Source organism: Thermobia domestica, chromosome 18, assembly GCF_964235325.1.
Source record: "Thermobia domestica chromosome 18, izTheDome1.hap1.1, whole genome shotgun sequence".
In the NCBI taxonomy this organism is placed as follows: domain Eukaryota; kingdom Metazoa; phylum Arthropoda; class Insecta; order Zygentoma; family Lepismatidae; genus Thermobia; species Thermobia domestica.
In genome coordinates, this window is record NC_137471.1 from 43,481,810 (window position 1) to 43,509,333 (window position 27,524).

General features: G+C 35.9%; 1 protein-coding gene across 2 annotated transcripts in view; it reads right to left on the minus strand.

The window, feature by feature from the left end:
- The window catches only part of LOC145675765 (uncharacterized), a 182,412-nt gene that overhangs the window by 135,113 nt on the left and 19,775 nt on the right, over positions 1-27,524 (minus strand). For both annotated transcript variants that reach the window (XM_081746425.1, XM_081746424.1), the window contains exons 5-10: positions 26,875-26,936; positions 24,960-25,205; positions 17,146-17,536; positions 15,014-15,094; positions 8,907-9,052; positions 3,543-3,706 (exon numbers count right to left, since the gene is read on the minus strand). In XM_081746425.1, the coding sequence (XP_081602551.1) occupies positions 3,543-3,706; positions 8,907-9,052; positions 15,014-15,094; positions 17,146-17,536; positions 24,960-25,205; positions 26,875-26,936 (1,090 nt within the window). The remainder of the gene's footprint in view (positions 1-3,542; positions 3,707-8,906; positions 9,053-15,013; positions 15,095-17,145; positions 17,537-24,959; positions 25,206-26,874; positions 26,937-27,524) is intronic.

Genomic DNA, 27,524 nt, shown 5'->3' on the forward strand with positions numbered 1-27,524 from the left:
CTTTAATATATAAGCACGAGGTTGATAGCCTTTCTTAAATTCGCTGATCCCCTTATACATGTCCCGAATGTTTTTACTTTTACTATTATCTTCAAGTTCCTTAATTTTAGCTTTCAAAAAAATCGCGTTTCTTTGTTCTAAAAGTTTTGGAAGTTTCCCGCCTGATGTCTACGGAATTTTGTGCAGTTATTTCATTCGGATTTTGTAGCCAAAGTAATTTTGCCTGTTTTCTCTTCTCTAATAGTTTAATACATTCCTGGTCGAACCAAGGGTTGTTCCTACATATTTCCGCGTGTCCTAATTTTTCTTTTGCCGAAATTTTAATGCTTTCTCTAATTTCAATCCAAGTATCCTCAACACTAGTGCACTCCGAATCTTCTAAAGCCGAGAATCTATTCGAAACTTCAAACCTGGTATTCCTCTCTTATCTGGCTCTCTTCTTTAAATTAAATCTCTCCATTTTCAGATACTGAGTATTTCCTTTATTCAACGATAATCTTTCTCTTATTATCGCTACTACCAGGTAGTGATCAGTGTCACAATCAGCCCCTCTAAACGACCGGACATCAATTATGCTAGATTGTCTTCTTCTATCTACTAAAACGTGATCAATTTAATTATGTGTTTTTCCATCTGGTGAGGTCCAAGTGTATTTATGAACGTCGCGATGTGGGAATTTTGTACTCTTCACGATAAGGTTTTTGGATGTTGCAAAGTTCACGAGTCTAACACTGTTGTCATTACTTTCCTTATGCAGACTTTCGTTCCCTATAATCGGTTTGAAAATATCCTCTCGTCCTACCTTCGCATTGAAATCCCCTAATAGAATTTTCATATGGTATCGCGGGAGTTGATCAAATATCCGTTCCACTTCTTCGTAAAAACTGTCTTTTACATCGTCATCCTTATCTTCAGTTGGGGCATGCACATTTAAAACAATAATATCACACCACTGTCCCTTAAGAGTAATAAAAGAGTCTGTCAGTAACAAATTCAACCCGTTTAATTGCTGGTAATATACGTTTATGAACGAAAGACCCTATTCCTAACTGGTGATTTTTATTTCCTTCCCCGTGAAAGAAAGTAAAATTTCCGGAATTCACAGATCCATTTCCTTCCCACCTAACTTCCTGATCTCCTACTAGGTTCATCCTGTATTTCTCTAACGCACTCGTTACGGATTTTAACGCGCCTGCCCTATAAAGACTCCTAACATTTCATGTTCCACATGGTATCGCGGGAGTTGGTCAAATATTCGTTCCACTTCTTCGTAAGAACTGTCTTTTATATTGTCATCCTTATCTTCTCTTGGGGCGTGTAACAAATTTAACCCGCTTAATTGCTGACATGATTCGTTTGTCAACGAAAAACCCTGTTCCGAATTGGTGATTTTTATTTCCTTCCCCGTAAAAGAATGTAAAATTTCCAGAATTCACAATTGCATTTCCTTCCCACATAACTTCCTGAACTCCTATGCATTTGAAAGTAAGTGTTTCATGAACCACTGTTAATAATCCGTACAGCACGCTTAGCTCTCTGGCTGTAATTCCTGCACAGCCTTGTAAAGAAACAGGGATAGTTTCTTCCTAATAGCTGTATGTACAAACACATCATTTTACTAGGAGAATCTGTATGGATTGCTTAGGATTAAAAGTAACTGTGGCCTGTATGTCCATTACTTTCGGCTAAGTGTCACTGTAACACAGATGTTTGTTAGTGTCGGACTAAGAATCACTGCGGCCTGGATATCCATCACTTTCGAAATAACAGCAACTGCGAACAGGAAGTTCGTTACTTTCCAAGTGACTGCGGCATGACCATAGCTTTCTGACCAAGTGACACTGCAACCTGGATGTACGTTATTTTCGGACAGTCACTACGGCTTGGACTCCGTTACTTTTGAACTAGGAGTAACTGCGACCAGTATTCCACTACATTCGGACTAAGAGTCACTGTGGACTGGATGTACGAGTATGTTACTTCCAAACTAAGTCGCTGCGACCTGTATGTCCACTACTTTCGGACTAAGCGTCACTGCAGCCTGGACGTTTCATACTTTCAGACTAAGAGTCACTACGGCCTGGATATCCGTTACTTTCGGACAAAGAGTCACAGCGGGCTGGATTCCGTTGCTTTTGAACTAAGCATTACAGCAGCCAATTTCTCATTACTTTCAAACTAACAGTCACTGCGGACTAGATGTCCATTCTTTTGAACTAAGTCACTGCAGCCTAGATGTTTGTTACTTTCAGACTGTCAGTGCAGCCTGGATGTTTGTTACATTCACATTAAGGGCCAGTCACTACGTTATTTTTGAAGTAAACAGTTATCGCAACCAGTATTCCACTACTTTCGGACTAAAACCAATTGCGGACTGGATATATGTTAATCCCGAACTAACAGTCATTACGGACTGGATGTCTGTTACTTTCGAGCTAAGTCACTGCGCCATGGATGTCGCTTCTTTCAGACTAACAGTCACTGCTGCCTTGAGGTCGGTAACTTTTGAACTAAGGGTCACTACGGTCTGTATTCCGTTACTTTTGAAGATTTACAGCGACCAACATTCCATTACTTTCGGACTAAGAGTTACAGGGGCCTTCATATCCGTTATTTTTTTAATCAATCAATTTTGGTAAATCGATTACACTTCCCATAGCTTCTGCTCTCTTGAAGCAAAAATGAAATGAAATGAAATGAAATCTTTCAGTTTTACGTCCCACGATTATGACGATTAGGCTAAAGGAGACGGTGATGATGAGAAATGAATAAAATGGTGGAATGAAGAATGTGGAAGGAACCCCGGGAAAACCCACAAGCACGGTGTTTGTCCACCACAAAGTCCACACGGCGCGAACCAGGGACCCTAAGCACAGGATGTGAACGCTCTACCAGAGCCACCACGCCCCTACCTCTCTTGAAGCGTTTAATACTCGATGTATATGAAGAAAGTGCCTTCCGAAGCTTTTAAATAAATGTTTCTCATATTTTTCCGTAATTGCACTTCTTTACATAGTACTGAAGAATTCATACTCTTGTTACGTTGTGAGGGCCATGTTACCGTCAACTACGCAGACAGAAATACACAACATACAAAAGACCATTATTTAGTATTCGCCACCGAGGTTGTATAACTTATTGAATCTGCTGTAGAATATAACATTTAAGTCACTTGTAATTGAGGTTACCTGTTACTGACTTTTTTTTAGACAATATACTAACACGCTGAGGAGGAATTATATTTATCTGTAACCACACAAGCAATTATAATTGCAAGTAACATGACTCTTATAATAAATTATTTCTTCTTATGCTTTCTACTTGAAAGAGGGATCTCTACATGAAAATACCCGGCGGGAGCTCAGATGGTTCGAATTCCACGTTCCAAGCTGTAGGTCCACGTCTCATATAGCCTCGCTGCTGAAAGGGACGCTAAACTGAAAAATCAAATCAATCTACAGGAAAATCTGAATCTTTTACTAAAAAGCATTTGAATTCACTTAACATGAAAAGTTTAAAAATATGTTTAACTATGCTAATACCTTCTACTGGCTTTGCTTTCGTGGATCTGCAGTGAGTCACAAATGACAATAGCCGATTGTGTCATCATCTTCGCATCCTTTAATAGATAATACATTTTCTGAGCCAGTGGATGAATTTTCTGTCTCAGCTCATAGAGGCAAACTGGAGTGAACAGGGTTTCAAACTGAAAAAGAAAGAAGGACATTACTATAATACCGTGATTTCCAACCGTTATACTGCAAAGAATCTGATGGTATACGGCGAGAATTTTATAGGACACGTCTCGTCAAAGTGTATAAAATATATGAAATGTTGAGTGCTATCACTATTACTTTCACGAAATTCACGATGTATATATATTATAGAGGGTGAACCTGAAAGATGTGCCTCCGGGAGGTGATTTGTGACATTTAAAGAAGACAAAATGTCCTCTTGCATATTGTCGAATTCCGCGTCGTGTAATGTGACAGGGTTGTTAACTTGGAATCGAATCTCGGATCCTGACAATTGGAACGAAACAGAAAAATGAGCACATATTTCGAGGGATGATTAGTAACATCAAAAGACAAAAATTCCTCATGCATATTGTCGAATTCCGCGTCAAGTATGCTGTGCACATCTTTCTATTCCGTTCCAATTGTCAGGATTCGAGTTTCGATTCCAAGTTGGCACCGCTGTCACTCGTACACGACGCAGAATTCGAAAACATGCAAGAGCACTTTTTGTCTTTTTTTTAATGTCACGAATCATCTTCCGGAGTTTATCCACATCTTTCAGGTTCAGCCTGTATATGTTCTTCTGTACATATTACTTTTTTTTTAATGCAGCATTTATTCAAATTTGACAATGTTATACCGACTATTGTGCACTGGAATACTTTACTTACGTTTATAAGTTCTTCAATATTCCTTTAGATGCTATTAGTATGTTTTCTATTATCACTCATTGTTCAAAACCTGTGCACTTCACGTTAAGCTAAGCCGAACACAACTTCAATCGTAGAGTGTACTGTTCTGTTTTTTTTTTTGTTTTCGAAGCAATATGACAAAATTTAAATTACAGATGGTTTTTAAAATTTCTTATAAAGAAACCCACATCAAATCTGAACCAAAGTAAACAAAAGCATATAATGATAATCATACTGAAATACAATAAAGCGCTAAAGCTATCAAAATAACATTTAAAAAGCTATAATTCTGAATTCAGAGAGAGAAAAATTAAGTACAACACTAATAAAAAGAAACAAGAAATCATTTGGCAGGACTTTTTTTTTTTTTTCAACGTTCCATGATTATGCTCGGGGGTAAGAAAGATAGTAATGATGGTAATGAATGAAATGGTGGTATGAAGAAAATGAAAAGAAAACGAAGAACCTCCCCCCTCCCCTCCCAAAAAAAAAAAAAAAAACGCGAAATCTATTTGGCCTGAGCTGGAACCCCAGCACCAAGGGTGAACACTCTACCACTGAGCCATCGTGGCCTCCTAGTAAGACAACAATAAGACGCAATAGTATTTTTCCTTTTGATTTAAGAATTATTCGTTCAGATTTTTATGGTATTCATTTAAACATTAATAAAACCCAACCTCAAAAAAGAATCTCCCTCACTTTTACACCGGACTAAAGAAAACACTTATAAGCATTGAAAGTCCGAAACAAATAGTATAAAAGTCAGAACAAAAAACAAAATAGAATGTAACTCCGCTTTTACGTTCCTCAAATTTATTCCCACTATTTATATTTGTTTAAGGAGATTGGTTTATCAAAAACTCTTTTATATATTTATTCTGTCTGTCCGTGTGTCCGTTAGGAAGACAAAATGTCAAGAACTATTTAATGGATCATCATCAATTCTGACCAGGATGTAGAGGACCAAATGTTAGAATTCAAGTTCGATGACGAAGGTGATTGATGAAGCTGATCCTAAGATATAGAATAATAAAAAATCGGTTCTCCATGTATCCTTATGGAAGTAATTATTATTATCCTTGCTTGACAGACTACCTGCAGTACTATTAAGATGAATGGGTTAGTATAATGCTCTGGATGAAAAATACTAATTTATCTGCTGAATACAACGCTAATATGGAACTAAATTACTTTCTACTTAACAATAAAGTCTAAAATATTTTTTATTTTCAAATATTCATTTATCTTTGAGTATACTACTATTAATTTGAGGTAAAATGCTAAACTTAAGCCTAGACTTAGTAAAATTTAGCTTCTTAAAGAAAATGGTTTACCAAAAACCAAACCAAACTTCTTAAGGTGGTGTACCTGGGACACTGCTACTTATCCTGGTTCCTTCAGTTTTTCACAATGCATTTCAGTCCTCGCTACTACGTTAACGAAATTTTGAATTTTCCGCCCTATATCCCTTGAAGACCAATGAATGCAAGGCGATTTAAATTTTAAAAAGGAAAAAAAGAAAAAGTACTTGGGATGCAGCACGAAATGCCATGTTAAAAAGGAAATCACCACCAAAACTGCATCCGAACTCATCGTAAATGTTTTTCGGAATTTCGTAATTTTAAGAAGTGTTGCAAACTTGACGAAGTTTACCATATCTACGGTACAGTTTGAGTTATAAAATTGCTGGTAAATTAGTACAATTTTCAATCCTTTATAATTTTGTTGCTATTAATTCGAAATACGTCATAATTACTTTAAGATACTTTGGATGTCCATTACTCAGTCCGTCTCACTTGCATTATTACTGCTGTAAAGGCCTTCAAATTTTGTATAAGAAAAAAGTTTGTGATACTGTCGTGTTTGTACTTCTCTAATATTTTATTTATACAATAACACTGAATAATATGTGTGGTAAGATAAGACGGTGTTTACTGGAAATGACTTAAATACTTCCAATGTCCTTCCACAAAAATTTCCACTAAATTACGGTGAAAAAAAAAAAAAAATGTGTGTGTCACATACGACTGTATGTTGTGATATTTAACAAATGTAAATTATGTTGAAAAAGCACTCGCTTCTTCAACATTCTAATAGAAAGAATGCATAGAAACTAATGGATTAATAAAAATAATAAAGAAAATCATGTGAGTAAGTATTATCTACACGTTACTTCTCCAAGAGTGTTTGTCATAATCAGCACTCAGCTTTTTTTCTCCCCACTCACCCCTCTCAGTCAATTGGGTCACCGTATTATATACGAGACTTTTTACTTTCATTCGTATTACATTTGGTGCACAAAATACTTTTAACTAGAAGACCAATTAATTACAAGTAATGAAGAATAATATGATGAAAAGCTTGAAGGGTCTCAAAGGAAATTTTGACATTTCTCCAGTATTACACAATAATTTCCAGTACGTCTTCAGCATTTCCAGTATCGATCACATTTCCAATATTTCAAGGATCAGTAAACACCTTGAATATGTACTAATCTGACGTAGTGTGTAATAAAACTTATTTGTGTATTATTTTTGGTGTGCCCAGCTCAAACAATTTAATCATTTTATTTTGAAGGCTGCTATTTCTTCGCGTATAGCGTAATTAATCGTTGTATGTTCTCATAACGGATATATCAGCAGCAAAGCAGACGATAGCAGTCGACGGCCTTGGCCGCCGCCAGCAGCCAATCACAGTCCTACCTGTGCTTACGTCAACCTGGAAGGTGGGGACTCACGTGAGTAGCAGGGACGAATGATGCAATCAGCAATTTGGCGCCGGATATGTGACCAAGAGAAGTCCTGTACTTCAGATGCTCGGAACAATTCATAGTAAACTTTGCAATTATGTGAATCCATCACTAACTTCATTTGTATTGGTCATCTACATATCTTAGTTTCTTAAAATTATTTTCCTACTGTTAAAATTAATGTAAATATAATATGATTTTAAAATAGAGCACTTATTTTATGAATATCGCATAGTGTCGGATTGATTGAGTGTCGATACCTCGTGTGCCTTCATTATGTTGTACATGGTGCAATATATTGATACAAATAATTTATTGTTTTATGCTCTCTTTTTTGAGTTCAAATAATGCTGAAGCTTTAGTCTATTTGTAAGTTTAAGGTTGTTGTTTAAATCTTTGCCTACGCGTTGTTAGCGGTGAAAGAAACTTTTACTTTAGTGATAACTTGTTTCGTCGTTAATGCTCGGGTGAAATATTCGATCAATGACTAATCAATGCAATGCTTACTCTACTTGGATTTCTATGATATGGAGTAAAGATCACAAGTGCTATTTGGAAAAAAAAAAAAAAAAAAAAAAAAAAAAAAAACTCGTGCTAGGTTTGCAACACTACTTCTGTATTAATCCACTGGGTATTGCAGAATATGTAATATCCTTGTCGATATTAGCATCGTACAAAATTTCATTGTTATATTAGTATATTAGTTTAAATTACAAGGGCGTTTCAAGATAAATGATCCACAATGAATATATACCAGTGGTTCCCAAACTCTTCTGACTAACGACACACTTTACTGAACACCTTCGAGATCGTGACACACTGCTTTCAATTTTTATTAATAATAATACAAAATATAATAATATAAGACTACAAGTTTCTACGAGGTAGTAATTCTACGTAATACTGATCATTGTTGTTGCCGCTGGAGGCGTTAACTGATGCAATGTGTCTCAAAATTGACTTTATCTAATTATAAAAATGCTTTATGATGTTTCCATTCTAAAACTTTGCTATGCAATCTATGGGACTGCGCAACATCGATTGACAACTAATGGCACATATAATTACCAATACATGAACAAAAGCATCACTTTTGAACACATTATTTCCAGCCGATTTTGGGAGGCAGCAACTTCCTACTGCTACGAGGAGAGATGCTACTATACTTCAAAATTTAAGTATCTTACATCGTACCTTAACCAGATAGTGGATAAGATACAAAAATCTAACATAGAATCTAGCTGCAATCTAGCTGCTTAAACTAGAGAAGGATGGGTGGAGTACTCTATGACAAGAAAGTAAGTTACAGGTTAAAAGATCGGATGCATAAAATTGTATTGAAACCGGCTACGATGTACGGTAGTGAAACGTGGGCAAACACAAGGGCCCTGGAAAAAAGACGGAAGTGACGGAAATAAGAATGTTAAGATGGATGTGTGGTATGACGATGAAGGATAGAATAAGGAACGATTATGTAAGAAGCACCGTTAAGATGAAGCTTCAAGAATGGAGAGTGATAGCTGGGGCATATAGAACGAAGAAAGGACGATGACATTGGAAAGAGAACTGGAAAGATGGGTGTTACAGGTAAAAGAAAGAGGAGGAGACCAAAAATGACACGTGAAAGAAAAGAATCAAAGACAGGAATGCCGAACCAATAATAAGAGGATTTTGGAAACTTATTACTGATTTCAAAATAAAAAACACTTTTTTAAAATATAAACCTACCTTATATATTGAATTCAACAAGTTGTTCAGCCATGCAGATAACAATGTACTATTACAAAGCAACTGAGTAAGTACTACAGGTGACGTCAACTTCATGGATGGTTCCACCCACTTTCCATCATGAAAAGAAGTATTCGTTTTGATGGCTGAAACAGATTGAATAGAATTCATAAAACATCTGTACCCATACTGTTATTTTTCAGTTACGATACTACAGACCTTCAGTCTTACATACTAATTGGTATTGTAACTTTCACCATCATTAATTTAAAAAAAGAGAAATAAATTATCTGGACATACCAATGAAAAATACAGATTTTCCCATAACTTATACAGAGTTTGAAATTTCATTAATTTTGAAACAATTCTGTCATTGATTATTGGCAATGACGACGTTAGAGGGGAGCATCGGGGTGGGTGTAACACGAATGCCCCCGTCCAAACATGTTGTAATGAATACGCAGTAATATAAAACTAGTATTTTCGGAATACAAAAGAAATACGTGAAAAAAGTGACCAAACGCGAGAAACGTGTTCCACATCACTCCGCGAAAAATGTCCAAAAAAGTGGTTAGTGGGATAAGCAGGAGAGTAATCGCTTGTCTACACGCGTGCGAATGTTTTACAGACAGCGAGTGAAAATAGAATCTAAAAATTTGTGAAACTAATAGAGATAAATATGAGAAAAATACACCATTTTTAGTACATTATGTACATTTAGTACAAAAAAAGCCTCAGCAACTTTACTTAAAATAAGAAGTTGCAAGATCGAGTAAAGATTTAAGCGTGGATGTCTTGTCTGTGATAATGTCTGTGATGTCCTGTAATTTTATTAGATCAGTAAATCCCGCCACAGGAAAGACCAAATTAACGGCGATGAAAGAAACAAAAAAACACATTGTGTAGAGAGCCTCACAATGGAGAGATATGGATAAGTTAATGAATAACAAAAACCTACATTAGACTGTCGAGATCGAAAAAAAAAAAAAAAAAAAAAAAAGAGAGAAACTGTTGATCATGATCTACGATGTTCCAGTGGACTTTTTGGTATTAGAGTGTGATTCGCATATATCGCTGAGAAGAGCCAGCCATTATTTGATGTAGTTGCGTTCAATTTACGTAAGTCTCTCTAAGGGGACGACATTATTTGAAGGTAGTTTGGACACACCAATGTGGACGAACGATGTAGCCATTGGACTATACGGTTCGAGAAACAGAAGTCGAGTCAGAAAATTTAGGTAATACACACTAAAGATAGATTTTAGTTGTACCACTAATGCCGATACAGTTCAATAATATAAATATTGTTAAGTTGTATGCGCACCAATTTAAATATGCTGAAATAGAAAGAACAAGTTAAATACTGTATTTCCATGCCTTAAAATATAAACTTATACTATCATGCAATATTGTGTAATTACATAATTTTGAAAGGATACATAAAACGTGTATTTTCTTCACATAACAAATATTAGAGATGAACTTAAAAATGATATGAGGGGTGTACTACAATGATTTACACTTTCTCTTCTCGTTACTGGTGCAGTGGACCCCCCTGAAGTTGGGAAAGCAGTCACAAGCACCTAAGACTTTCATCTACACTTGGGAGCGTCACTGGTAACAGGGACACCAGCAGCGCCCTGTGCAGCTCATTTCTTGAGCCCCTGTGAGTGTTACTAACGGACAACATGAAAAGTGATTATGGAGGACAGCGCTTTCTGTGGAAAGAGGGCGTGGCCGCTGCTGAAATTCACAGGTGAATTGTGAACTGTGTAGAGAACATGTGTGTGTTTGTTCCAGAGGAATCCCTCCTCCCCCTGATAAGTTGACAATCAGCACTTTTATCTTGGGAAAGACGGGGTAAGCATGTGGTATGTAGAACCACTGGTATTACGGCCATCTCTCACACAGCAACACAATATAACACCAGCCTTTCACAAAACAGGACCACAAGGCTAGAACTGCTTCTTCTGCTATTGAATCTTTTCAGTGCGTGATAGACGATGAAATAATTGATAAGACTGCAGAGAATACTAATATTTACATAGAAAAAATAACTTTCAGAGAGATATAGATGCTAAACCTACAAATGAGCGTGAAGTAAAGGCTATGATAGGGATACTTGCAGATACCCAAAAATTATCAAGAAATGTAATTGATACGTGGGACAATTCACATGGGACTGGACTAGAAGCAATATATGTTACAATGAGTAGGCATCAATTTAGATTTCTAATGTGGTGCCTCCGGTTTGATGATATCCGTAGCACAGAGCTACTGAAACGTTCTCCCATCACAGGTGTTTGATTCTTTTGTTGTGAATTGTAAAACTTCATTCAAGCCATCAGATTACCTAACCACTGATGAGCAACTTGTTGCTTTCCGAGGTAACTGTCCTTTTCGACAGTATATATCAAGTAAATCAGTCAAATATGGCATGAAAGTTTCAGCATCCAACTACTATAAATCAAATTTGGAAGTATAGTGGCAATTCAGGCAGAAGATCCACATAAACAGAGTACTCGTAGTACTCCAAATGATTTAGTGATGCGCTTGGTAGACCCAGTAGCAGGTTCTAACAGAAACATTACATGCGACAATTGGTTCTCTTCAGTGCCACTGGCAATAAGGCTTCGTGAAGGAAGAAACTTACTTTTATCGGGACACTTAAAACGAACAAACGTGAAATTCCTCCTATTTTCTTACCTGACGAAAGTAAAGAAGTGGAAAGTAGTATGTTTACCTTTCAGGACAAATGTATGCTTGTCTCCTATGTGCCAAAGAAAAACAAGGTAGTGCCATGTATATCAACAATGCATGACACCAAAGTCATTGACAATGACACAGGAGATGAATGAATGAAAAAAAAAAAAAAAAAAGTCATCATAACAGCTTACAATAACACCAAACATGGGGTGGACATACTAGACAAAATGCGCCAGCAATATGATACTGCAAGGAATTCCCGAAGATGGCCATTGACCCTATTCTTTCATATCCTCAACGTTGCCGGAGTAAATGCTCTCAATATTTATAGTGCTAATAATGTGAACAGCAAAGTGAGCAGATTGGACTTTCTAAAAACCCCAACAATTGACCTAGTGAAACCCGAATTCACCACCGTAACTACTTGGACATGATACCAAAGGAGATCAAATGCCGATGAAAACTTCTTTTGAAGTTAGAAGAGGAGAATCCGGCACAACACCCACCATCAAAGGTTGCAAACAAAGGTCGATGCTTTTTGTGTGGAAGAATAAGGAACAAAATTTACCACAAGTGTCAAAAATGAGTATGTCCTGATCACCAGGAAAGTGTGTACCTTGGTTGTTTGTAAGACAAAAAAGAACAATGGAAAATAACATCTATATTATTATTATTACTATTATAATTACCGTAAATACGCGCGTAATTTTCGCCCTCGCATAATTTTCGCATCCCAATTTTGAAGGGCATTTTCTGTATATTTTATTTTCCTCGCGTAATTTGCGCACGCGGAAACTTTTTGTGAAATAGCATTTTTCCAGGAATCTTGTAGCCATATTTATGAATAAAGCACTGTTACACAGAAGGGGGAAATGAAAGTAACTATATAATAGCCAGGCTATATGAGATGTGAACCGACAGCTTAAAGTGGGATTCAAATCACATAAACTCCTGCTGGGAATTGAACCCGGGTCTCCCACGCCAAAGACACGTACGCTAATCATTTAGATACGAGGAAGCTCCAATGGTGCTAAAGGAAAGCATAATATGGAAGAAAAATACCACACACTATTACGCGTAAGAAACCACAAGCTGAAGAAAAAGTTCGTAGGTTTTCCACTCGTCCTCGAAATCGTGGAAATGTCCTTAAATTTTGTCCTGGAAACATCTGGAAATGTCCTTGAAAATGCATTTCTGTCCTTAAAATTTATAGAAATACTGCATGTCAGATTTTTCCTAATTATAATGAAGATCTTAATTGATTGCTATTTTTGTTTGCTATTCCTGTTTTTGTGCTGAATGAAAACTTGTCATGATCCTGCATGTGTGGGTGGTTGGTGGGCTTTCTTTCTCCCAACAGGGTAGTTGGCTACGATAACTTCTCTCTTCTTCTTTCATCCACTAGCTGTCTTCACTAGCACTATCCTCCAGAAACTGTGCTTTGTACCAGTATCAATATTCCATAATCAGTCTATTTTTGTAACAGTACTTACTCTTCAGTAAAATTTGATATGAATGCTATTTGTGACAAGTAAAACCTTGCTTTACTTTTATGACAGTCAAAGCTATCCGTAGAGCAGCTTCGCTAAACAAGAAAGAGATCATGTCTATAGATGAGAAAATCACAACTCCATACTCAGTTGAAAAACCTGTAATATAATTTCTCCCCCCCCCCTAATTATATCGGTCACATTGTCACACAATATGAAGATGCCATATAGAGTTTTGTTGTTTGTAAATTTGTTCGGTGCACAATTAAAATGTCACGAAGAAAGAATAGAAATACATGTGCTAGATGGTGGATCGGGAGGCTATAAGGGAAGTTGGGAGGCCACAAAAATAAATAAATAAAAAATAAAAAAAGCAGTCATTATATTCCTGTTTGTGTATTTATTTATTGTGTATTAATACTATACTTGCATTAATATTCACTGCATAAGCTACTGTATTTTTTATTTCACTGTTGCGAGTTTTAAACCTACAGTTGCAATCTTGTTATACCTTCCTGTGTCGAAGTCCTGGAAAACTGGTGATTAGTCCTGAAAACATCCTGGACTTTGGGGGGGGGGGGGGGAAAGAGAGTGGGAACCTTGAGTTCACCATTGAATTCTATTTTATATCAAGACAATCCAATCACGAGAGTTATTACCTCCTGAAAGTAATTATAAGGGCGATTCTTATAGAACCAGTCCCATGAATTTGCAGATAATGAAGTCACTGACACTTGTGACATATTAATTCTTATGTCTTAGGAACCGAAAAGTGTTCAGTACAACTGACAGGTACGCGATTAAGGTCATGTACCGGTAAATTTACCATTCTCGAAGCATAGTATAAAGCAGAAATAGATTACACAGTTAAACAGAGATTATTGTTCACACTACTGAGTGAAAAGAACGACTTCCACCAGCAACTGGAATTGAGGTAGAAGTTTGGAGTCCAAAAGAGTTCTGCAAAATCGATGATTCAGACAAACGCATAATTGGAAATGAGGAAAAACACTATTGAGTAAACGTGGAAAACATCGCCAGCCATTGAAAGAAGGGACTATTACAGAAGTACGGGACTACTTCCTGAATTTGTTACGTAATGGCAATCGATCCTGTTACCAAGTATGTGCGAACAAGAAACATTCCTATTCCACAGCGTACTCTATGGCTCCCTTGCGCTGTTGGTATGCTCGGAATGCAGAGCTTACCAACACACGCCTTGACCGCGTAAGTGCTGCCACCTGCCAGCCAAACTGGACATTATTCGACTCCGCAAAGTCCAAGGGGTAATAATATCACCATTGTCAACAACACCATGCATAAACTATGGAAATATTAAGAAACTCATGGCGCCGGTTTTATAAGGATTAATTTGGATTGTCCCCTCACCTTCTTATAGTCAACCTAAACTACGGTGTTCATAACATACAGAAAAAGAAAGACCTAGGACATTTTTAAAAAAACTGAGTCTGATTAATTCAAACCCAAGCACTGTTAACAAGCAATAAATAAATAAATAAATAAAACTACTGAAAAATAATAAATTTAAATGTTTGTCTCTCTTCTTACTCTTGAAGTATATATGACAATGTGCTTTTATTTCCTTGTTTGTGCTAGGCAACGCTTTCTAGCGTTTATAGTGTACAGTACACTATAAACCACAGCACTGTTGAAAACTGTGGGGCATTCGAACGTCCCGACGGGACACAGAGGCATTTGCAAAGAAAACTCGAACAAATGGCCAATCAAACCTAACGTACTTACATAAATATTAAGGAAGAAAGACAAAAACACTAAATATTCTTTTTACATATGTAATTTTAACTTGACACTAAAATCTATTATATTTTTAACTGCAGAAAATCTGGAACTAATAATCTATATTACGAAACTATCACAACTTAAAAATACCTGCATTCAACATCAACATTCCATTGATCGCTCCATCCTCACGCCAAAAAAATACCTTCGCTCTTTCTGCCTCCAAGTTAGCTAGAAAATAGTAATAATAAAAAAAGTCACTCAATTAAATATGAGAAAGAAACTATTCGAAATTAACGTTACTCTGTTTTAGATACAGTATTCTGGATATGTAAGTTGTAAGTACTATAAGCATAGGCGAAAACAAGTCATGTTGGGGAAAGAGAGGGCACACCACTCACTCATCAATCTAGATGATAATCAAAATAATGGAAATACCTATCGTTTGCAAAACATTAAGATGTATGAAATGGAACACTGAGGATACGTGTGCAGCGCTCTGCCACTGTCAGTGAATTGTTATGTTATTGCCTGTAGTAAACCTAATGGGGTAGAACGGAAGCATGAATTGAAGCGGACAGTCGGTGGTGATACAAAATGGAAGACGCATCTTGATTTTCACCTGTCTAGGAGGCATAATTTTAGATCAAACCCAGACATAATTGTTGAATTTCTGAAACTCTGAATATAGAGTCCACACAGTAAATGTAACAACATATTAAAAATCCTTGCCTCTCCTACACTTGATTTATTCAATACGGAAATCAATCCAATATAGCAGCCAGCCACACTTACGGGACGGTATAATTTGCCGCTTTTCTTGATTCATGTTGAATTTACTGCAAAGATATATCTCAGTAATTAGAATGATCCACAAATATCACAGTTATTCCAATGTAATCCATGAACACATCATATGAGAATAACGTATTACTTTACTAGCCTATGCCCTCGCGCGTTAGCATGGACAATATTTTTAATCTCTTTCTCTCTCTGTGTTCCATTCCTCTTCGTCTTTGATATTGAATGCATTTCAATAACACAAACACAACTTCATGGTTCTGCGCTCAAGTTTCGGGGAAAACAAAAGAAAGAAAGAAATTTCTAATTCCATCTTAGAGCTCCGTTTGCAAAATCCCGTCTAACCTGGAGCCTAGAATGCAAGAACACTTACACAAATTTTCAAGGTTTTACATCTGACTGTCCTGTAGATCTGGTGAACGGCAAAAAATCATTCACACCCCTCTTTTAAATCTTCGGAGTTGAATTCGTAATACCACGTCTTTTCTATAGCTTAGGGTGCATGGAGAATGTTTATACGAATTTTCGAAGTTTTCTGCCTGACTTTCAGGGATCTGGAGAACAACACAGAATCACTCAAGGCCCCGTATCCCCTCTTCGGGGTCGTATTTAGCAAAATCCCATCTTATTTATAATTTATGATAGAAGAAAAATATTTATACCAGATTTCAAGATTCCATGACTAATAGTTTCGGAGATCTGTTATGAGTGAAACATTCAGTGAGTCAGTTGATTTACTCTTTTATATTGATATTTTTACTTATATTAGTAATAATAAGGGTAAAAACTAACAAATAAACAAAGAAAAACATACCTATCAAAAACGTGGAAATGTCTTACTCATTAGCATAACACGAACTACAAGATATCTTACGGATGTTTTCAGCTTTGAATCTCTATACACACAATTATGATAATGAGTGACCTGGCTCTGTAAAGAGGCTTGACCCAGTGAAATGAATCATCAGATGAAACGAGGAATATACAAACATTAACTTTAGAATTCTGCCACAGAAAAGTCACGTCGTTTTGGGTGCTATTCAAGTATCTAAGTTTCCTATAATAGGACAACCTAAAACTCCAAAAAGGGCAATGCACCTCGATATTATGAAATTTAACTGAACAGTTTTAGAAAGCATTAGTGAAAGAGAAATGAACGCATTAAATTTCATCTTAAACTATGTTCATGTCTTATATAGCCTCGCTGCTGAAAAAGGACAACAAACACCAACATAAAATGGGTTACTATTGAGATCTACGTAATTCTTACTTTAGGAAAGATCTATCACACTGAAATGAAGAGTAATCTAATAAGGAAGTACAAAACGTGCACATATTCTCATGTGATTTAGTTGTTGTCAAGACAATGGAATAACGAATGTAGCCAAATGGCAAGGCGCCAGTGTACTCTACGAACAGAAATAAAGTTTTTAATTTAATTTGGCTCACCATTACAAAAGAAAAGAACACACAAATCTTACCTTGAAGCATATTAAAGCAATCTCCATGCATTTTCTCCACCACTGACAAGTACGATCCACCGTATGTTTTCTCCCATAGAAGCATCGGAAGCTGTGCCAACGGATGGAATAAAGTATTCACGTTTATATGTATAAAATCCACCATACGAAAGACATAAAGTTTACAGAGTTGTTCATTGAAAAAAATGTCGACAAACATGGTAGGGAAAGGAGGAGACAAATTCCAAGCTACATATCCTCCAAATCTAGCGTTACACTCATTATTGAGTGTATCATATACGGCATTCACATCTTTGCGAAATTTGTACATATACGAGATTGCACTGTGTAAATGTAAAGGTGGTCCTACACGTCCTCCAAAGTCCCAACTAAAAGTGTCCATCTTCTTGCTCTGAATAATAATAATAATAATAATAATAATAATAATAATAATAATAATAATAATAATAATAATAATAATATATATATATATATATATATATATATCACAATTATTCAACCTAAATTAAAATGTGATTTTGCAATATTTACAAAATGGGTTTATTTTTTTTCAGGCTTAGGAATTGTTAGTTCATAGCTTCATCTGAAGATACAAAATTTTCACGAACATTTTACTATGCATTCAAATGGAGATAGATATAACATCACAACAACAATAACCCTAAAATAACAGCCTAGATACTTTTGAACATTAATTCTCGTTTACAATAAACTCCCTCGACATATGAAGTACACTGAAAAATCTCATTGAACTTATTCTGTTATAGAACAGGTGGTTATGTAATAACAAGTTAAATTTGTTATTTGAATTACAACTTTTGTCGTGTCTTAACTAAAATCTGTGAATTCTTAAGAGGGCAGACTACTAAATATTTTTTGAAAAGCTAACAAAGTTTCTTTTGCCCGTTTTTTGTAAGTGAAAAGAATTTATTTTGTAATATACCTTATTTATTTCGTAATAACTTTTGTAAGTTATTACAAAATAAATACAAACATTATTTAAAAAGTAGTAAACAAGGAACCAAGACAACATGATAATTAATCAACTACCGTTGAGTTCATTTTTCTAGACGCTGCCTTAACCTAGATTTTGGGGTAATTCAAATTTTGGACACACTGTAATTTCTATGGATGGCAACACTGTAAATTCTTCCGATTTGTATTTTTGGGTGTAGAATAGCATTATCTATTATTGTGGAAAGCAGCATTTCATTATTTCTTTTCACGAAAAACGGTCAAAAGAAAATTTGTTACCTTTTGAAAAATATTTACTAGTCTACCCCTTAATAGACAACATTCTCTGTCCGCATTGTCATTTTAACAATTCTTTCATAATCACTCACACTACAATATTCGTTTTCTTTAGATACACAGTTAATCATGGAACAATAATGCAATAAAGCAAGTAAAAATTATCTTTGACAATATTTCTACAAAATAAGGTGCTCTTAGTCCTGGAGAACGTTACAAAATTGTGAACGTAATCTTACGTTAATTGCTCTTCCATCTTTTACACTTAAGAAAATGAAATGAAATTTCAAGTTTTACGTTCCACGTTTATACCCTTTAGGCTACAGGAGAGGGATGACCAAGGAAAGTGAATGATTATGAAATTAAATTATTGGTGGGATGAAAATGTGGGAAGGGGAGAATTTCTAGAAAACTCACGGACATCATGATGTCCACTACAAATATATATGACCTGGGATTGAACCAAGGGTCCCTCGTATTAGAGGTGAACGTTCTACCGCTGAGGTATAGTTCGCGGCAATGAAAATGTTACAAAAAGTTTAAGTCCCAATTACTAACAAACTCTAGCGCAGTGTGCTTATGCATTCAGAAACGCATGTCCCGATCGACTACTGGTCCTGATATTCAATCCAACTCGTTGTCGTCCTCCACCTCTCCTTGTCTAAATCAGTCTGTGTGACGTAATATACTCTCTCCATTTAGAAGGAAGAAACAGGAACCAGGTTTACAAGGTTTATAGCTTTAAAACAATCTCTTTCATTCGTCTGTTCTGATATACTTTTTTAGAGCCTGAATAAAAAAAGTCACAAAATGTCCTGATAGGTTCATAAACGCCTTTATTTGCATTCTTTACCTTCTTCAAAGACTGCATATTACGTCAAGCAAGGAAGATGTTCCTTGTGAAATCTATGGAAATTGTCAATCATGGCAGTAGGTTTTGTGCTTCCCAAAGTCTGTAACGTGGGCGCGGAGCTCTAAAAACTACTGACAGAAATGAGTGTTAGTCAACGATTAATTTCATTTCCTTCCCAGTAATTGCAAGCATATGTTCCAGGTCCGTCATTTGGGCAGGACAGAAGGATGTAATTTCCCCTCCCTTAAGTGTGATAAACACATATTGTTTGATCAAATGTACAGTAAAAGACTTACATAAAAGTGAAACTTACTTCTCATCTTCTGTTACTTTTACATGTTACCCCTGCCCCTCCTAGGAGGTTTCAGTGTCTTACTCCCCACAGTGTAATTTTCAGATGCTAATTTATACGTACACTAAATTCGTTTCACATTCCTCCAGGAGTCCATGTTGGATCGTACAGTTCACTGTACGTTTCTTTCTAAGTCAAAAATTTCTAAAAATATTTAAATACGTATATTACAATAAGAATGGAATATTGTATTACCGCCCGACTGTCGTGGTTGTGAAAACAGGTCATCATGATATGAAGTAGGGAAATGAGTTAAATTAAGTTTGTAAGATTTAATATCAAAGTTGAAACATCGCAAGTTAAAGAAAAGCATGTAATAACAAATCACATATTGAAAATAATTTCGGCTTAAACTAGCTGCAGCTACATTGAACTTCTGGAATGCACAGTATGAGCGTACCTAAAAGAAAAAAAAGAACTGTCGAGATTCGAATCTAGGACCATCCATGAATGACTCCCTTACACTAACCATTCATCTAAGACATATGGACTATATATTAAAGTTAAATGTTCGCATCCAAGTGACACTGTTACAAGCATTTTCATTACTTTTTCTTTTATTTTGTTCTTTTTCAAAAGTCTAACTTGTTTACGACGATTTGTTTCATTTTCCACTAGAGCTTCCGTAAAAGGTTATTTATGTCTGAGTATTTGGCACTAGTTTATCAGATGGTTCTATCAAATATAACTCAATTAACATAGTAGTAACAAACTTTTATTGCCTTAAAAAGTGTCCCTGAACAAGGGGAAGTTCATTATGCACCGTACAACTAAGTTACAAGAGGTCTTCGTTCAATGTTAACGGCGCACCCACCGACTCAACCTTTGGAATATACCATTCTATTAGTTTCTCAACGTACCTACAAGAAAAGTATATGAATGATTGTGTAGAGTTCTCAGTGGCTGAATGGATAGTCATGGCTCAACAGCTAAGATGTTTGTGGTTCGTCTCGAAAACTGAAGATTTTTTTAAATATTTACCTCCCCAGATCTTAAAATCTTTCTCTCTCTTCGCAATCATCTGATGCTCTAAAAAGAGTTTTGTACCTTAATTCGACAACTGCCTGATGTGATCTACGCAGTTCAGAAACCTTCCTTCTTCCGTTTTGCAAAATAACAAATTTTGTCATAATCTGGATGCTGCCCGATCATTTTTTTTTTTTTTTTTTTTCAATTCTAAACTTGCATATGTAAATCATCCCTCTTTGTCTCCACATTTGAATCTTTCTCTCTCAATGTCGTCCACTATGAACGCACATGGAGTGGGATTAAACTTCCGATTCTTAAAACCAAATATAAGCGCTCTAGGAATGTGCTATCGCAACTCTGTAGATTTGTTGCTAAAAGCAGTGCCATTTTAGATTTTGTTCGGGAGGTACGGGATTCTCTGCCGACATGAGCGTTTCACTTTTTATATTAGTACTTTACTACACATTTGGTTAAACAATATGGGCCTTATGAAGAGTCGTTTTGACGCGTGATTAGAGTCATACTAAAGAATTCGAATAACATATGTTTCCTGCAGTAGTCAGGCCTTTAGTATGACGCTAATCATTCTTCAAAACGACTCTGCATAAGGCCTTATGTGTTTATCACACTCAAGGGTGGGGGAAATTACACCCTTCTGTCCTGCCCAAATGACGCCCCCCGAAACATTTGCTTACAATTACTGGCAAACAAAATGAAATTAATAATTGACTAACACCCATTTCTGTCAGTAGTATTTAGAGCTCTGCGTCCGCATTATAGAGTTTGGGAAGCACGAAACCTTCTACCTCTGTCTGCCGTGATTGACAAGTTCCATAGATTTCACACGGAGAATCTTCCTAGCTTGCGTAATACGTAGTCTTTAAAGAAGGGGAAGAATGCAAATAAAGGCGTTTATTTATTTATTTATTTATTTATTTATTTATTGAACAAATTCCCAGATACAGCATAACTTTGTTATTTTACACAGGGAAATGTTAACAAAAGAAAGAAAAAACAAGAGAACAATTAGTACAACAATATAGAACGCTGTCAAAAAAGAGTGTAAAAGTAATATTATTCCGTCAAAACTCGTTTAATTGCTCTATCAAACACCGGGTAACTCGAAAAAATGTCAACATCAGATGTTACTTGATTATAACAGTTTGGTATTCTGTTTAAAAAAAAAAAAAAAAAAAGGACCTCTGTATAATTGCCAACCTAGGACGGGCAAGATTGAATAGGTGGGTATTCCGGGTGATGCGGGAAGGGACACGTAAGAATAGTTCCTGAAGTAATATTTCCGATCTTAAGTTTCCATTAACTACTTTATGAAGATATTTCAGGTCAGAGATAATTCTGCGTACAGGCCTTCGAGAGATGTCGCAAGAGTTCCTTCTTAGATAATATTCGAAGTGCAGGAACACGAAAACGGACTATAGTGATAAAGAAATTAAGAATAGAATCAAGTCTGGAGAGATGTGTAGTTGCTGACATGGCCCATATGGGAGAGCAGTGTTCGATCTTGGCCGCTATTAAAGTTTTATAAAAAGTTGCTAATGACGAAACAGTGCGTAGTTCAGTGAATCGATACAGAAGTCCCAACATGCGCATTGAATTCTTAAGTATTGACAAGATGTGGTCAGAGAATGAGAGTTTTCAATCAAGTATTGAAAGATGACACCAAGATCATTATGACTAGCAGAATGTGTAATAGGTGAATCATTGACATGGTATGTGGAGGGAACAGGAGACTTTTTCAAAGTAATAGTAATGCTGCCACATTTCTTACTGTTGAGTTTCAAGTGCCACATTTCACACTAGCCTGTAAGGTAATTTATGTCTTCCTGTAGAGAAATTGTGTCATGGAAGCACGATATTGCTCTGTATAACTTACAATCGTCAGCAAAAAGCAGAAGGCTACTAGGTTGAGCTGATAAATGCGTGTAGATATCATCCATATACAAGACAAATAGCAAAAGCCCAAGTACACTCCCTTGAGGCACCCATGAGATCGCGGGTTGGGGGTTAGAAGTCGCCCCTGAAAGAACAACTCTTTGTTTACAGTCCTTCAAGTAGGTGGTGATTAAAAAGAGAAATTTGCCATGTACATTGAATCTATTGGAGAGCTTATGAAGAAGATGAATGTGACTGACAGAATCAAAGGCCTTCGAGAGATCAAAGTAGATAACATCTAATTGAGTATTGTTATTCATACATTTGACTGCACAGGAAAACAGTACTTAACTTTGTGAGACTTGAGCTTTTCGGTAGAAAGCCGTGCTGAAAACTGTAGATGTAAGGTGAGGTGAATTTAAGTAGCCTGTCTTTGATTATTTTTTCGCAGATAATTGATATTACAGAAAGAATATATTGGTCTATGGGAGGGTACATAATGTTTAAGTCCTCATTTATATATTGGGGTCACGTGAGCTAATTTCCAACTGGTGGAATAATACACTTCCTTGAAGCATCTATTGAATAAGATAGATAGAGGAACCGCAATAACTGAAGCAGTTTTGTTGAGAAAGAGAGGGCCAATGTTATAAGGTCCAAGTGATCTATGTGAAGATAACGATTGCAAGAGAGCCAGAACTTCGTCCGGGGTGGTAGAGAGGTTGGATAAGTTGTCCGAACAGATGGGGTGGAGAGGGAAAAGATGGGTTGTAGAGGGAAGGGAAGTAATGTTTTGCAGAAGTAGTTATTAAAGAGGTCGGGTCTTTGATCATCACTCGCTTCAGTATTTTTATCTTGAACTGTTCCCGGTATGAACCTATCGAAACATTCTGTGACCATCTTTTTATTCAGGCTCTAAAAAGACATTTCAGAACAAACGAATGAAAGGGATTGTTTTAAAGCTATAAACCTTGTAAACAAGGTTTCTGTTTTTTCCGTCTAAATGGAAAGAAAGATTACGTCACCCAGACAGCTTTAGACAAGTAGAGGATGAGGAGAACGAGTTGGGATTGAATACCAGAAACATTAAATCGATCGAGACGTGTGTTTATCTTACGGCACAATGCATAAGCTTATGGCACAAGAGTTGGTTGGTACATGGGACTTAAAATTTTTGTAACATTTTCATTACCCCAAACTGTACTGTGTCTCCCTTCTGCACTTGGAGAAACACTTCAAATATTTCGAGGACATGCTATCCTTCACGACTGAGAGTTGACGAAAAGATGCCCTCGTTGTCGTAACAACTTATACTACTACTATTATTACTGAAATAATAGAAAAGAATGAAAAGAAGTAAAAAAAGTTGTCGAGGCAAATTTCCAAATAGATGAAGTGTAAGAATGTTCCTATAGTGTATTAATTCCTGTTATTCTTGAAGTGAAATGATCCAAATGTCACAATTCATCAGGGTTTACTGTCAACTTCTGATGCAGTATCAATATGGTCAAAACTCATTACTTGCATTGTAACTACTCCGTCTCTACGCGACTCTATTTTGAACAACAATAATACATTCCTCTAAAGTAACAATCCAATACAGGATTTTCCCTCAGTTATTCCTTACCCTCAGAAAACTGAATACTTTCAGACAGCGACTCTTGTTGATCAGTACCAACTCATTGACTAATGTGGAGTTCAGCGGTTCGTTCAGCCCCGAGAATGTATGAGACGTGGACCTATAGTTTAAAGGGACATCCGAATCACATAAACCTCCACCGGGAATAGAACGCGGGTCTTCAGCGCCGAATACGCGTAAGCTAAGCATATACCCAAAAGGGAGCTTGTGTCAACTTATGTGGCACTCACGATTCCACCATCTTTTCACCTTGCCGATTGCACGGAGCTGCAAAACGACAGTGCTATGGTGTATATCTAGTTCGTATCCAATGGCATGGAGCCACCGAATGACAGTGGAATGTTGTATGCTTAACTTGTCTAAAATGGCACGAACATTTCGAGAGGGTTCACTTCTACGTTCCTGAGCTCATTCGAAGATGATGATGGTCGGTGTTAACAAGGGTAATTTTGCAATGCTGTGTTACCGGAACAAACGTAACAAACTAAAGCCAGGTGGTCCGTTTATTCACCATTCCTTGTTCAAATGCACTCTCAAGTTTTGGAGCTTGCTGTGCAAAGTTCAAAATTAAATTCGTACAGAAAAAATACTCGCAATTGTGTGTTATTCATGATGCTTTTTCATCCGACCCTACTCAACTGTTACCACAGCCTGTTTACTCGAAGAGTACAAAATTTTCGTAACATTAGACGCGTGACCTTAGTCCATCCCTGTGTTGTGTTGCTCAGGTAAGTTTCGCATCAGACATTAAAGTTGATATCACACTCGCGCCAATCTAATATTACTTCTCAGCCATTATTACTAATATTACTTCTCAGCCAGTTTTTAAATTGGAATAGAAACAATCATAAACTTACCACTTTCATCTCCCACCATTTAACGTCACTTCTCTCAAGATGGAGATCAGATAAAAGCTGTGGACCAATCATCGATCTTAGCGCATCCTCAAATTCTGTACACTCTACTTCTGCCTTGTCAGTCCAACTTGCAGGCGCTTTCCATTTGAAAGCACTTTCTGATATTTCCTCGGCGCCAAGCCATTTCTGTAAAATAATGATGACTGCTCCTGCTGCTTGCAAGTACATATCATGAGTCAAACAGAACTGTAATAAAATTAGAATTATTATTTTAAATATACACCGGTAGTAGGTCAGTAATTAAAAATTTGAAAGTACTTTCCGACACTTATTTGACTGAATATTCTCTTTCTCTCTTATATATATATATATATATATATATATATATATATATATATATATATATATATATATATATATATATAAAGCAGAATGTTTATTTGTATGTCTGTTCTCTATACAAATCCACATCGTGATGTGACTTCAAAATTTACGTAAAAATACAGTATCTTAGCCAACAAATTTTGGGCTAAAAGCTAATGTTAGATCATACGTACTCCAACATAGAAACGAACCATTTTATTAATTTTATATTGAGATAAATTCGTATTTTATATATCTTTAAAAGTATTATGTCACAATATATATTTCAGTAGAGTATATATATATTCTTTGGGAGGCAAAGGAATGACAGATTTTGTTTTCTTCTTTTTTACTACAGAAATAAACAAATTATGATTTTTACAATTCTTAGTACTCCTGAAATATCAAAGTACCTTGTAGAGCCTTAGGGAAAATGGGTTCCTCCCTAGGTCACTATTGCTTATTATTTCCAACGTATGATAAATCTTATACTTAAATAATTTATTGCATGAAAAATAAATATACTCTTAAAAATATGCTACTAATGTTAAACGAATGAAGCTCAAAGTTTGATCCGGTGATGCTAACCCGTGCGAAAAATCTCATATTGTGGGATTTTTTGACAATTATTTCTCGAAATGAGATAAAGGGAATTTTCGTAAAAGTTGACAGGATTTATGGGATTTTTCATATATCTATTCCATTCACACCAACAAAATTGTCTATGAGCAAGGAGTAGACAAATGAGTCTTCAAAAACTTGAAATTATTGCTAATTGTCAAGTTTATTTACTCTAAATGCATGTTAATGTTGAAGTGATTTATGCAGTGACTTGTGAATTTCAAAAAACAAGAACCAAGGTACGTTAATTGTACTCTAATAGAAAAAAAAAATGAAACAAGGAACAGAATTAACGGAAGAAAATAGAACGAGAAACTTCCAAATCCTTTCATACGAAATGACCTGAGAACAACGTTTATCTAGTTTTATTTCGTTCAGTAAGATCATGGCACAAAACCGTGATGGAGATACTAAACTCAGAACAAAATGTACTTATTTTCATCGACATTTTCAATTGACTCTTACAATTAAAGAAAATACTTGTTTATAAACTGTTTGATAAACGCAGACGATTGGAATTTTTGAGTAATTCATTTATATTGAAGAAAATAACTGAAATATGTTAATTGTTCATGTTTTCTAAGTTTAGAAAATTTTGGTATTTGTATATCAGAGCAAAATGTGAATTTCTGCCTCCCGAGATAGGATTTTATAACGTTTCAGGTTAGCATCGCTAGTTTGATCTTTCGACAGACAGTGACAAGCCAAAGTTAAGGTAAAGAATAACTTTGTGCAGCTAAATAATCAGATTTCTCTTTTATTTGAAAGAGAAAACAGATAATTATTTGTCTTTTTAATTCTTTTTTAAAAAGAATTAACCAGATAATTATAATTTTAATTATTTTTCTTGCTCTTTCCTATCTCCTTGCTCGCATTATTCTATAGAAATTAGCAGTAAGTCTCCCTTACCTTTAACTTATAATTCCCTTACCTTTAAAATCGCTCCGCTTTCACTTGAGCATCCAAACAGCCTCTTAAACGATGAGCTACACTCTAAAAGCAAAAGAGACACCACTGAACGAACCACATATCACTATCGTTACAAATGCACATCATATAACACTTCAATGCAGCATAATGATTTGTGGAGATACAAAAATTTCATACTTTTATCTGAATGCCACTCATTCTAGCTTTTGAACTTCTTTTATAAAATAACAGACAAATTCTGACCAAAGCATATATTAACTAATAAATAATAGCGTTACAGTTTCGGCAAATTAACTTTGCCTTCATCAGACACATTCAGATAGAAGTACCTCCAAGTCTGAATAGGAGGATAAACGGATGGAAGGACAGGAGAAGGAAGGAGATAATGTGTCTGATGAAGGCAAAGTTAATTTGCCGAAACTGTAACGCTATTATTTATTAGTTAATATATGCTTTGGTCAGAATTTGTCTGTTATTTTCATACTTTTACCACAACGAAACGTGAATGATTAAATCAGGAGCCTGATCATCTTAAATCTGAAGCCAGTGTCATCCGCAGTATTATCTCTCAATCAGAGCAAGAAAGCGCCGCTTAGGTAATAGTAACAAAGATCACAAATTTTAATGTTCATCATCCTAATTAACGTATGT